The 13,662-nt window shown below is 49.1% G+C and overlaps 1 protein-coding gene across 4 annotated transcripts in view; it reads left to right on the plus strand.

Annotated features, from left to right (window-relative positions):
- The window catches only part of TNIK (TRAF2 and NCK interacting kinase), a 167,096-nt gene that overhangs the window by 89,281 nt on the left and 64,153 nt on the right, over positions 1 to 13,662 (plus strand). For all 4 annotated transcript variants that reach the window (XM_075157392.1, XM_075157389.1, XM_075157391.1 and 1 more), the window contains exons 4-5: positions 4,414 to 4,539; positions 12,908 to 13,018. In XM_075157392.1, coding sequence (XP_075013493.1) covers positions 4,414 to 4,539; positions 12,908 to 13,018 — 237 coding nt within the window. The remainder of the gene's footprint in view (positions 1 to 4,413; positions 4,540 to 12,907; positions 13,019 to 13,662) is intronic.

Genomic DNA, 13,662 nt, shown 5'->3' on the forward strand with positions numbered 1-13,662 from the left:
CAGAAACGTAACTCTTTGGAAACTTGTATCAGACTAAGAAAACCAAGAATTTACTAGTTATTAAATGAATAGCAGGATTTAGGGGGAAGAACGGTTTTACCATTTCCCAGCGGCCACAGAAGAAAAAGTGGGTGGAATTGCTATGATCCTAAAAACCTTACAGATGCATTTAGGAGGGTCACATGAAAATGCTTTTTCTTGAATAAATTTTTTTTTAAGTGCAATATTATACCTCCCAAAGTTCCTGCTTACATAAACAACATGAGGTTTGGGAGCAAGAATGTGTTTTATCGTGGTTTTTTGGGGGTTTGTTTGTTTGTTTGGGATTTTTTTTGTTTGGTTTTTTTTTGTTTGTTTGTTTGTTTTTTTAATTGGAATAACACATTTGAAAATTTAGGATTTGATCCCAGTCTACCCACCTTATTTTTTGAATTAATGTTTTTAATTAGCTTTCAGGAGTTCAGCACATACAGAATTGACTCGCTGTGAAAGCAGTCAGCTGGCCTCAGGAGTATGTTTTGAAATACCTTAGATGTTGTGGTGTGGTATTAATATCTACAGACCTTCTTTTTTGTGCTAACAGGTGAAATGATGCGTGGAAATAAGTCAGTCATTGTGAATGAGGTTTGGTTTTGTTTATTTGCAAGATCGACAAGTGCCGTTTATCCAGTTCTCGTAGGAAGCAGGCTGTAAGGGAATAGGTAGACCCACCAAACATACCCCATGGCATAAATGGCAGCGAGATTCCCATGGGACGAAGCCTGAGGTCACAACAAATTTAAGCTGAAAAAGCAGAATATTACTTTGAGGCCAAACAGGGGCTTAAATTTGAGTCCACACTTAATTCGGTGGTTTTAAAATATTGTCACTTCCAAGCAAAGATGTTGGAGAAAAGTCGCCCAAATCTGATTCTGCCCAATAACTAATATTTTCAGCCACATCTTTAAGTAGATGTCCCTAATCTAAACCTTTACCTTCCAAGTAGGGTCTCACATAGGGTCTCTGAATGTCCAAGGTACTAAATCAGATATTTGGCATAGGATGTGTTATTTGGATATTTAATTATTTTCCCCTTAAGCTGCTTTCAGCCCTATTCAAACGCATCGGCTGTTTTTCCTTTAATATATAATGTGCAAATTTTTGAAGTCAGTCTTAAAAAAAAAACCCTAACCGAACTTCTGCTCTCCTCTACTTCCCCCTACCCCACTGCATACCCTGTGAGGTGGCTTCTCAGCCTTGGGTGATGCCAATATTGCGTGGGTGGAGAAGTAGTGGTAGCAGGATCAGCTGAGGTGCAGAGGTGAGACCTCCATGTCCTCTGAAGGGATGCCACCAGCCCTTAGTCACTGTCAGAAGGCTGCTCGGGGAGCAGGACCAGGTATGGGCAGGACGGGCGATGACCACGGTGAAGACGGAGCAAACCTGTGACGTGGTAGGGGACTGACTGTGCTTCATAGCTGTTGATGCTGAAGTCAGCTCTAGAGCCGTGTCCTCCAGCCACTGTGGGAATGGTCCCGGGAATCACTTCTGGAGTCATTTCTAAAGCCGGTCCCTGTGTTGTGCCTACAGCCACGATTGGCACCTGGTCCAGGCTCAGTGCGAAGGCTGCTGGTGAAAACCCAAACGTGTCCACTCCAGTCCTTCACCACCTCCTCACATGCACTGATTTCAGTGTTGCCGCTGCTTCGTTTTATCCAGTTCTTCCATCCTACCCTTTTGTCCAGGATGTCCCTGATGACAAAGTGTCTTTCAGAAGCTTACACAGAACTAGTGTGGTCATCCCAACCATAGCCACCTTCAGTTTCATGGAAGAAGATTTTGAAGTGTAAAGTCCCCACAGGCTAAGTGAGCTCCCAGCCAGCATCTCGTCTCGACCACGTGCCATGCACTAAACCCCCAAAGGCTCCTGGCGATGATGCTTTAACTCATCTATGCTCTTGCTAATTTATTTGTTAGGGAAGATGGCAGCACAGAGGCCCTCAAATCACAGCACTTGATCAGTTTGGGCAGCCACTATCTCTGAATTAAAAGTTGGGATTCATTTTCCAGGGGCTGGTCCTGCTGCATGCCCTACTTCCAGCGATGGATGTAATAGAATTGATTGATGGAGGCAAAGTGTGGCAGCAAAACCTGGTCTGTGGGTTTTGGGTTTGGAGTAGTTACAGCAGCTCGCTGTGATAATTCATTTTTCTTCCCTCCCTCGCTGGGTTTGCTCTTGGTGATCGCTGGCGATAGTCCTGCTTGGAGCGGGAGGTTGGGCTGGAGACCCCTGAGCCATGCAGACACCTCCTCAGGTGCCATCCATAGCTCTGATGTTTTGGTTCCCCCCCCCGCCCCAATTTTGAATACTTCAACCTAAAGAGGGACTCGAGATAAAACCTTAGACCAAGTGTCCTGGTGGCTTCTATCCATTTTTCCTAGAGAGCCAGGCATGAGGCGGGGGACGACGGGAGAGTGGCTAGTGGTACTCGGGGTTGTGCACTAACCGCTCCTCCTTGCTCCCAGCACCGCTGAGCATCCAGCTGCTTTTTTTGTTCCAAAGGGCTTCAATGAAAAAAAAATCTCTGGGGCCTGATAAACTAAGTGTTATATTCCCTGGGTTCCTGGGCAAATGAAAACAAGCAAAGTTGTGTTGACTGCTTGAAGGGAAGAGGTGATAAAGGTCTTGCAGAATAGTCCCCGGGTTTTCCTTGTAACATTTGGGCCCGTTCCTCATCCTCTTTGGTGCTTACGCTCTCCATGTTCTTACCAAAGATAAAATTGGAGATTGTTTATACAAGCTCCACCTAGCTACTTCTTTTATTTGTTCCTCCTGTCCTCATCTTCATTCTTCTTCCCTGAATTCTCTCTGGAAGACTGTAGTCATTAAATCGCTTCCCGTGGTAGTTTGGGAAGAAAGCCGTGTTTCTGTCCGTGTTGTGTGACACCTGGTCAGGGAGCATCGCTCTTCAAGAAGAGCTGCTCCTGCAGCTTCGCTGTTTGCTGGGGCATCTTGTCCTTTGCTGGTTTGTAAAACTGAAGTCAGGGTGAAGCAGGTGTGGGACACAAGGGTAATAAAGAAGAATAAAGAAGTAACAGCGCTTCTGGTCCTTTTAGAATAAAGCTCATCGACATCAAGGCACTAACTGCTGCTCCACAGCCTGTGGAATTACAGTGGGCTGGAATTCGGTCAGCTTAAAATAAAACCAGGGCATGTTTGATGGTCATGAAAGAGGTAGGACATCAAAACAGGCATCGGTGCAGTTCCCCTGCCTCGGCTGCTTCAGCTATTGCAGCTTTGCAGATGGGACGGAGAGGGGCCGTGGCAGCCCACGGGAATGGTGTTTGTCACCAGGACCGAGTTAGTCTGGCAGAGAGTTTATGGACAGGCAGCATCTGCCTGCTCCCTCGCGGTGTCCCTGCACCGCCAATAACACCTGGTGTCCCCAAACGTCTTGGGCCGCTTCCAGGGTGGGCAGGAGCGGTGCGTCGGCCGGCCGGGCGGCACGGCGCAGGACACTTCTGCCGTGCAGGGCTTTCTAGAAAACCATCCTCTTGGGCCTTTGATGGGTCTAGGAGGGTGGGCTGATGCATTACGGGGGTAACGCAAGTGTTGTTAAGCTTCAGAGCAATGCGATACTGATGTAAACTATGATATGAATTATTAAAGGAATTAGTTTAAAAAGATCGAGGAATGTCTAAACCGCTGAAAACATGTAATTTGGCTGTGATGCTGAAGTTTAGCACCGGTGGCCCTCTGGATGTAGAGCATGTCTCCATGGGAGGGTTCAGCTCCTGGCCAGACCTTGCCTTGCTCCCACCCTGCAGATCAGTGCCCTTGGCCAGCCCCGATTACGCCTGCGGCATGTGCAGGTACCCGGCTCCTCGGGAGGTTCCCGGAGTCTCTGCTCCCACTCGTGCCACGGGGTTTGAAGCAGCGCACAGGGATGGTGGGTCGTGAACCCACGCGAGAGGACTGCTGCCCACCCTTGAACTCTGCCAGCACCTTCAGGATCCCATTCTAGAGGAGAGAGCATGATCTGAACCGTTTGGAAACCACCTGATTTCTGCACCGCCTGAAGATCTATCCAGTTCAGGTTTAGCGATGCCCAGCCAGAATGCGATGGGCGCTGTGGCAAAGCGTGCGTTTTCTCTCTAATTCCACTCATCATAGCTTTTTAGTTTAACCCGTTAGTTGTTTTTTTTTTCAGTTTAACCTATTAGTCCCCAGTCCAGGCTGCAGGCTCCCAGGGCTCCGCTATTAGTTCCACGCTGCAAAAAGTGGCTGTAAAAAAAATGGTGCAAGGAAACGTAGGCGAGGTCGGTCAGAAATGGGGTGCGTGGCAGTTCACCCATGTACAAAGAGAAATGGGAGCCTGTGAAGTGCAGTCTCTTAGTGTCTCTGGTTTTGTTTTTCTTTTCACCTCATCCCAGGATGAAGAGGAAGAGATCAAACAAGAAATCAACATGCTGAAAAAGTATTCTCACCACCGAAATATCGCTACGTATTATGGTGCTTTTATTAAAAAGAACCCACCAGGAATGGATGATCAGCTCTGGGTAAGTTGCTTTCTCTTCTTTAAATTAACTGGGGTTTGACACAAATGATTTACTCTGTGTTGTCTTCTTACGACCACCTGTATTGCACAAAAAGCCTTATTTTGCATGTGCCTTTTTCATGGCTTTGAAAAGGCTCTTCCTGCGCTGCAAAATGCTTCTCCGTTTTGCCATAAAATCTTTGCAGACTGAGGATAAAACCATTTTTATTCTGAATCGTCATTAACAACATCTTTGTTACAATATTCAATTGAAAATTATTCCGTCCTATGAAAATAAATGCATCAGAAAAAACAGTTGGAGGGAGCCAGGAGCTGGGAAGATGGAGGCTGGGCGGGGGATGCTGGGCACGTGTGATTCCTGCCAGCTCTCGGCGCTGCTTCTCGTGCTTAACGTTTCACAGAGCCAGTGCAGGCGAATAAAGAGGAGGGGGACGGCGAAGAGCAGGCAGAAAGGTCTGTGGCTGTTCAGCCATTTCGTCTTGCTGAAGGGGCTGCAAGCTGCTTTGCCTCTCCATAAATCCTTGCCTGCCTCCTCCCACTGCTTCCCTTGTCAGTGGCTTCTCGGTTATTAATTCGACATTCCCAGACCGCACTGGATAGTGTTTAAATCCACCATCTATCTCCGGAGACAGCCGGAGCGTCGGAGCCCACCTCCTCGCTGGCAGCTGATGCTCGCGGGGGCCGGGCAGGGCAGCAGGCACCACGGGTCAGGGCTCCGGGTGCTGCTGTAAGGGGGATGAAAAATTAATTAAAGTTACTGTGCTGTATTCTGAGCTCGGCTGTGCTGATCTAAATCCGTGGAGCAACAGCCTGCGGCGCCCGTGGGCGTCTGACCAGCAGTTTGAGAGCCTGCTTTCGTTAGGGCAGCGTTGAAGAGAAGGCTGCGTTTGAGTTATCTTAAATGTAACGACCTGGAAGTTGTCCTGTGATCTAAAGAGCATTTATTTCCTCACAGTCTTGTAAATCCACTCAGTTCTGGGTTATCCACGGGTGGTTTCCAAAGTTTTTCTGGGCCTGAACAAGATCGCCAGAGCTTAATTTTTCAGGGGTAACAAATATCCATGGGTCAGCCGGGAGGCCATGGAGATGCTGAAGGACAGCAGAACATCCCTTCCTTTACTTTCTCTGTAATCTAGGCTTTATTTTAGCAAAAGGTTCAGTGTCAGTGGCTTCAGCTGTTTGCCCCTGTGTCCACATGCCAGAGCGCGGGGGGGTTGTGGGAACCTGGAGCTTTCAGAGGACATTTCTCCTGGGACAGAAATGGAGCTGACAGGCTTCTGCGCTGCTTTGCTACCCGAGACTTTGTGATACACTGAATTATTGGGAAAACTTGGGGGCTTGGACTCAAGGGGCTTCTCTTACTGGGGTGTTGGGGTTATTTTTGGTGGGAACTCTTAAAAAACATGTTCTTTGCAGCTGGCCTGGGATTCAGCGAGGAGAAAGCTGTCAAGCTGAGAAATGCCTTTTCATCCCGTGAAATTCCATTTGGCTTTAGCTGGTTTATAATCTGTTTAAAAAAAAAATAAAAAAGTAAAGCAGAAAACGAACCCACAGCGTTTCCCCTTGTGCTGCTGGAGCGCCTGCGGGGAAAAAACCCCACCAACTGCGTGCCAAAGCCCTCAATAGTGAGAGAAGCCCTCCCCGGAGCTGGGCTCTGCCCAGTGCCTTTACGCTGCGTGGGTCTGGGGTTAGCAGGGTCTAAGCAGGGAAGAGAGGTGTTTTTTTCATTCCTCTAGCTCTGGTGCAAAGGGCTATTGGCATATACAAGTGTTAATAAAATAATGTTTTTTAAATGATTTGCCCATCCAGAGCAGCCCAAACTTCCACAAAGAAAAGCTCAGTAGAAAACTCCTTGGATTAAGAGAGGCTCTTTCATCAATCCCCATCGTCGTGAAACCGCAGAGGATGCTGTACGTGCTGTGTCACCTTCAGGTGGCCAAGGTCAGGAGGAGAACCTGGGCTTGCCCCCGGCGGGTCACCCAGCCGCGCTGCTTGGCTCTTGCCCCTGCGAAAGGCAGACTAGACTGATCTAAATTCCCTTCCAGACCAGCGCTCTCTCCTCAATTTTGGGGCCTTTCTCATGGGCTAGTGAAAAAAATTGTTGCAAAAGCTGCTTTCCTTGCACTGAAGAGTGCTGGGGTGTGAGGGGTTTTTTAAGTCTATGGCCGGGCTGGTGGGGGTATTCACGGGAAAGCTCCCTGGCCGCGGAGAGGAGGTGTGCTGGTGTCGCTGTGTTAAATAGCTGTTGTTTCAGGATCTGATTGAATTAGGACTTGCGCGAACTCTATCAGTCTTGCCGCGCAGATAAAGGCTTATTTATTTTTCATTGGCCCTTTGTTGAAATAAAACGGTTTCTGATAATGCCCAAGTAATTCTTTTTATCGACATTCAGGAGGCTGATACGGAAATAAAAAACAGGGAGCTCTTTCAGTGGAGATTAAGATCTCTCGAAAACGCGGCAGGCTTCTGACATGAAGTATTGTCATCGTTTCTGCCGCGGTGATGAGCAGGTCTTTCGGTGCTGCCGCTCCATTCGATAGCAGCCGCTCGCCCTGGAAGACGAGCTTACTAAACAAGTGAGTTTTCCTGAAATTAAAGAGCTGCGTGGAGGATATTTTAGCAGATAACAATGGAGATGTGCATCACAAATCTTATACATTAGGGAAAAAAAGGATGTAAAAATCACAGGGACAACCTTTATGGAATATTTGGGGGGGAAAAAAAAAAAAAAGGAGGTAGGCTTATTCCTATAATTCCACTTTATGTTGGATAAAGTGTTGCTTTCTGTGGGTGCCGTGGTCTTTTGTGCCCGTCTCTAACCAAGACAAGGGGGTCCTGGCCAGGGGAACCTGTGGTAGAAGCGGGGCAAAGAGAGGGTGGGCTGCAGAAACTGGGGAAACGACCCAGGGGAGGGTGAGGACCCAGTTAACCAATTAACTGCTGCTTCTCAGAGTTAAACTCATTAAACTCCCCTTGCACATCTCGGACCTAAGGTATAGGTTACCAGGCTGCGCATAACCCGGCGGGCAAGGGGGTCTGTTTTGAGATTTTGGGGGGTTTTTTTGGCGGTGGAAGATGGGGCATTCATTAGGAAGTGTGAACTTGATGGGGAAGGTGACCCCATCCCAAAGGACCCCCTCCCCAGCACATTGCCCACCCCGACGGCTGCTGGAAGTTGCAGGCTCTCTGCTTCCTTCCCATACATTAACGCACCATATACATCCGCAGGGCAATAGGGATGCCACTCTGCTGGATGTTTGTCGTCTGCCCTTGCCATCCACGGTGCGCTGAAGCCATTAACGGAGAAGCCCCCGCCACGCGTGGGCAGCGGCACCGGGTTTGGGGCGGCGGGCAGAGGGGGGGTTTGCAGGGCGCGGGGGGGGCTGAGCGGCGGCAGGCAGCAGCCCAGGGCAGAGCCCACCCAGGGCAGAGCCCACCCAGGGCAGAGCCGGCGCCGGGGGGGTCCCCGGGGGCCAGCGGCGCTGGCTGCCGATGGATGGCTGCCATGGCAACCCTGCCTGCGCCCGCAGCTGCGTCTGTCGTGGTGGGGGGAAAATTGCTAACGGGCAGGTTGCCAAATACCTGCTCGTGGCGAGCGCGGGCCGGGACCCCACGGGGACAGAGCCGGTGGGGCGGCCTCCGGTGCGTCCTCTGCAGCGGGGCAGTTTTCGGGAGGAAGGAGTTAGGGTGGTTTAGGGCCGGAGGCTGTGGGAGGATGGCACCGCTGCAGCCGTGCAGCGCTCGGGGCTGTCGCCGTGGAGTTGTAATGCGCTTTTTCACCGTGTCGAGCCGTAGGGGCCCATTGAATCGCTGCAGCGTGGTACGAACGGAGTCACGTCTGGGATCTGGAGAGCAAAAATGGGGGCAGCGAGGCTCCGCTGAAAATGGAGCACAAGCCATCGAAGCACTGGGCTGCACCCGTGCAGCTCGGAGCGGGGTTGTTCTTAACCTGCTTATGGGCACTGAAGAATATTTTTGGGCAGTTGCTGATACCTCATGTCGCAGGAATTAAATCATTAAATATTTGAGAGGGGACAGTTTTATGTTAAGCCGTGATTCTCTCTAGTCCCTCCAAGCCCTGCAGTCCGGGGGGAGTGTGGGGGGGAGTGGGGCTGCTCCTCCGGCCCCCAACCGAGAGCCCGGGGTTAGCAGAGATGCTTTCTGCTGCTGTCTGGCTGAGTAAGCCAACGCTATTTCATTCTCACTCCTCTTCAAAGTGATGTCAGTGCTGTAAACACTGCAAGGCTGTGAGCCCGGCTCCTTTCGCTGCCGTCCCTAAGCCCAAAGCTTGCAGCCTGCTCAGGACCCGTGGCAGCAGCTGCCCGCAGGCTCCCTAAGGGGCAGGAATTGCTTGGCTGGCCTCGAAATGCAGGGAGGTGCGGGCAGGGCACAGCCAGGCAAGTCATTTATTTATGAACATAAATAAACATTTATTATGTGCGAGAGGAATCTGATGCTGCTGTCGGAGAGGGGAGAGCGGAGCAGCGCTGGCCCCGCTGCTCCCACCCAGGCGCGCTGCGGCAGCATCGCAGCCTGCTCCCGCTGTAGCACCGATACAGGCAATTAAAACCTGTGCTTATCTTGCTACAGAATATTTTAGTCGTTGCTTAATACCAATTTGATCAATATTTCTGTTTCTGAAACGGGCACCAGCTTTGCTGATCCCCCGAGTGAAGGTTTCTGTATTTTTTTTAACGCTCCATCCCTGGCTCCAGCTGCCGCGATGTGTGCGATGAGGGACCCCTTTGCAAGGCAGCCAGGCTGTGGGGTGGGCTGGGAGGCTTGGGTGGCCTGGGCGTGCGGGACTGCGTTGCACCCGGGTTCTGTTTACACACACGGCAGGAAGAAGGATTTCCAGCAGCATTTAGCCTGGGGGTGTTGTGTGCTTGTTTTCTGTAAAAGAGAAGTCGATTTGTTTGTGGGGTGAGGAATAACACAGAAGGATTTGGCTTGCAGAATGAAGGAGTTGGATGATTTTGAGGGGTTCCTCTGGACGAGCTGGAGTGGTTCACCATCAGCCGGAATTGGGGTTTCTGTACTGGGGATGCTCAGGTTTGAGCCCTTCCAGGTAAGGTAGCTTGGCAATGGGAACGTAGGTCTTACTGGCCATTCCCAAACTGGGGAAGGTGGTGGTTGATTTGAAAGTTGCAAAGACTCTTTAAACAAAAAATTTGTGAGACAGCAGGACACAGAGATTTACAGCTGCTGCTTCTGAATTTGCCTTGCTTATGAAGTTTGCTGTCACTCTATAGGAAGAGCTAAGTAAATGCTAAATGAACTGTATTTTAAAATACTTCCTCAATAAAGGGCCTTGCAAATTAAATTTCAGAAGATGATCTTACCTTTAGCCCATCTTGATGATAATTTTAATTATGGTTAATAAAAATTCGATCTGCATTTCAGGTTTATTGTCTTACCCCATCACGACTTCATCCTTTAACGAGATTGGTAATGATGCAAGTGTGTGCAGGGCAAAGCACTCACCTAGAGTCGTGGGACTGGTAGGAAAGTTTCTTACTGTAAGTGCCATTTGAAGCCTTTCCTGAGTATGCTAAGCTCTGTCCTAAAATCAGCTGGAACTTTTGTTCCCTTTTCTTTTCTCCTGGAAGGCTGTTTGTTGGTTTTCCAACCTAAATATACCCATAGGGTGTTGATATATTGATATTGTGCCAGTATCTACCTCGTTCTGCTCCCTCTCTGGTGCTTACCTGTCCATACTGTTGATGGTATACACTCCTATCCTCTCCCATAGCCATCCATCCCCTGGCTGGCTGAACAAGTCCTCAGGTCCTCTGAGAAGACCTGTTCATCTTCCTGTACCTGCTTCAGCGTGCGTTTCTCGTTCTGGGGCTCTGTCGCCCAGCAGGACAGGCAGCGCTGCGGGTGAGGTCTCACCTGGCCTGCTGGTGTGACTCCTTAGCCATCATCTGTTTCTCCTCTCTTTGGAGGCTGCATGGTGTGAGCTGTCGTTGGGACTTCTGTAGCATCCTTCCATCTGAGAATCGACGAGGATTGCAGTGCTGCTAAGCACCGCAGCAGCCTGCTGCCAGCTTTCCTCCCGTTCCATCCAAACCTTTTGGAAACGGTGTTTTTTCACGTCGGGTGTCCATCAGCTGTCCGTTGCGGACAGGGATGCTCGGGCAGCCGCGTCATCTTTCTGCTGCTCGTTTTCCTGGAGAACTCGTGGCAGAGCTTTCGGGAAGCGCCTCACTGTTAGCAGCACGTGCGCGCTGCTGGGCCCCCGTGGCCCCTGCCCAACTGGACCCGGAGCCTGCTGGTACTGCCAGAGATCTGCCGGTGCTGGATATTTTCCTATGGATGTTACGGGACTGTGCAGCTCTTAAAAAGCCAGGTTGGAAACACTCCCTGTGGGAGTTTCTCTTTCCCTCTCTCTGTTTTTTTTTTCTTTAATCTCCAGGAGATTTCACAGTTCCAGATTTGGGATACATCAGCAGGTGGCCGTATTGTTCACCTCCTGGTGCAAAATTAATCTTTGCTCTATGGAAATTCAAGGACAGGGTAGAGGACTGTGTGAACCACCAGCTCCATAAAGATAATCTGGCAAATTAGTGGATACACTGTGTACTTTTCATGGGATTTCTTCCATCTTCTTTTAAGCATTGTGATTGCCGTACACAGCATAGCATGCCCTTCCTCTTCCTCCCGCTCCAAACCCTGGTGAGAGCCTGTGGATGAATTTCCATGGAAAGGGACTGGAGAGGCTCAGCCTCTTGGGTTGGAAAGTGTTTGTGGCTGGCTCAGCTCTCCAGGGTTTTCCTTTAGATGCTTGCTGCCATGGTATCCCAAACTTCCATTTAATTAGAAACATGTGCAGATGCTTACACGTGTCAATTGTCCAAAGGGAAGAAAGAGAGGAGAAGCGACGTTGAAACCAGTTGTTCCATTATTCCCCGTTTGGTGAGCAATGAGTAACCCATGGCTTAGGCCGTGTCCCAGTGACCCAGCTGGATTGCTGGTCTCCTGCTGGGGTGGAAGAGCTGCGGGCGTTGCAGCAGCATTCCTTGCCTTTGCACAGGACAGACTTTGGCCAGTCGCGCATCTCTTTCTTGAAGCCGGTTTCCTGACGTAACAGGGATATACAAAGGATTTTTCAGCTGTCAGTTTAGGAAGAGAAGAGAAACCTAATATCAAAACTAAAGATAGGAGCATGGTCAAAGCCATGGTATAGTCTGCTCAAGTATTTTGTTTAACCTGAAGGTTTATAGCAGTACTCTGCTGATTTTATGGTGGTTTATTTATGATAGTCTTTTAAATCACTGCGTTTGAGCAATGTGGTTAGAAGTCACCCTTCTGCCGTTTCTTTCTCTTCTTCTCTTGGCCCATGCTTTTAATAAAGTGATGTCACTTGCTTGGAGAACATTAAACGCCGTGTAAGCTTCACGTGATAAGAAACTTTAAACTGGCGAGAATCTGGCAAGACATGACTTATAGGGGAATATCGTTCAGTAGCAAGCTGATCTAATTGGAAAACATGGTTTTACATCTGAGAGAAACACTTCTCCAGGTCTCGGAGGAGGCTTGTGGGCTGTGCTGGTTTTCGGGAGCACGCAGACGGCTCCTGCACGTCCTGGGGATCCGTGATGTCCCTGGGAGGCAGACTCGCATCCCGTGCTATTTTTATAAGGTTTATTTCACAGTTGCTCAATGACAAGATTAAGTTCAGGCCCGGGTTAGATCCTTGTACTTTTATATTTGGTATTATGAAACTTTGGAAGTGGTACAAGCGGTGGTGCCCAGTCTCATGTGAACCATCCTGAGGGGTACGACACCGGCTCTTTCCTGGAGAGCCTCCAGCTGCACGGCAGGCTTGCCCTCGAGAAAGGGTTCCTGCTCAAAAAAGTGGTCAAAAGCAAAGACCTCCTGGTAAAAAAAAAAAATTATAGGTATACCTGGTTTTTAAGGTTGTAGGAAGCTTTCAAACATCTGTCTTGTTGCCTTCACATTTTCAGAGTTGAAGAACTTAAATGCAAGAGGTAGAGTTTTGCTTGTATTGCTGTTGATCCTAAAGGTTGATCATAAGAATAACGTAGGGGATGTAGTGGTGAGGTCTGGATTTCAAAGCTTCCAATTTCCTCTGCCGATTTTCAGCACTGGACTGATTCCTGTTTCTTGTTCCTATCCTTCTGGAGAGCAACAAGCCTTTCAAGCCTTCCTTATTGTTTCATGTTTATAACAAAAACCATATGGATTAAAAGCTGATAGGTTCAAGATTACGTCCCGGTGGCTGTGCGTAGCACTGCGGTGGCCCCACGGCTGCGTTGCCAGCGTCAGGGTCCTACCCGGGGTCGGGCAGCCCGGGGGTGCTGTCGGTGTCATTGCAGTAATTGCATTTTTATTCCCTTTGGCAGCTGGTGATGGAGTTCTGTGGTGCGGGCTCTGTCACTGACCTCATCAAGAACACGAAGGGGAACACCTTGAAGGAGGAGTGGATTGCCTACATCTGCAGAGAGATTTTACGGGTACGTGTCCAGAGGGAGCTAAAGGTTGGGGGTTGTTGGAGTATCGCACTCGGTGCTCGGGGGACACGGAAAGCCTTTGGCTCTGCAGGTTTTGTGGCTGCCGCGTTGCCATGCGCTGGAGCCTCTTCGGTGCCGGTAGGCATGAATGATTCATGTGCTTGTATGATGCATAATAAATAAGCCCTATTTAATGGCCTTTAGCTCTGTTAGTTCCCTGACTTTTAACCCTCTTTTTCCTTTAACAAAAATATAATTTCCTTTAGTATTAATAGGGCAAAGATTTATTTACATTAGAATTACATTTTCAATTAACAGAAAGGTGAGGACTAATGAAGTTGGTGGAAAGAATCTTTATGATTAAAAAGCACCCCAGGTTTTATTAAATCCACATGTCTCTGGCTTTAATGAGGATGCTGCAGCTTTTATGCCCACAAGATGAATGTTTGACTGGAATGTCTTAAAATGGGCCGCGCCAGAGTTTCAGGTACTGGGAGATGGCAAAGGCTTGCTTGCATTTTGCACAACTGAGGTCAGGTGATGTGATCGTAACGGTCGCTTCGACATTAAAATCTATTACTCCGTGAACCGAGATTTTGTTCAGGAGAAAAGAGAAAAATTGGGCACGTGCAGGAAAACTGTAAAAG

This window comes from Calonectris borealis, chromosome 9, assembly GCF_964195595.1.
Source record: "Calonectris borealis chromosome 9, bCalBor7.hap1.2, whole genome shotgun sequence".
NCBI lineage: Eukaryota > Metazoa > Chordata > Aves > Procellariiformes > Procellariidae > Calonectris > Calonectris borealis.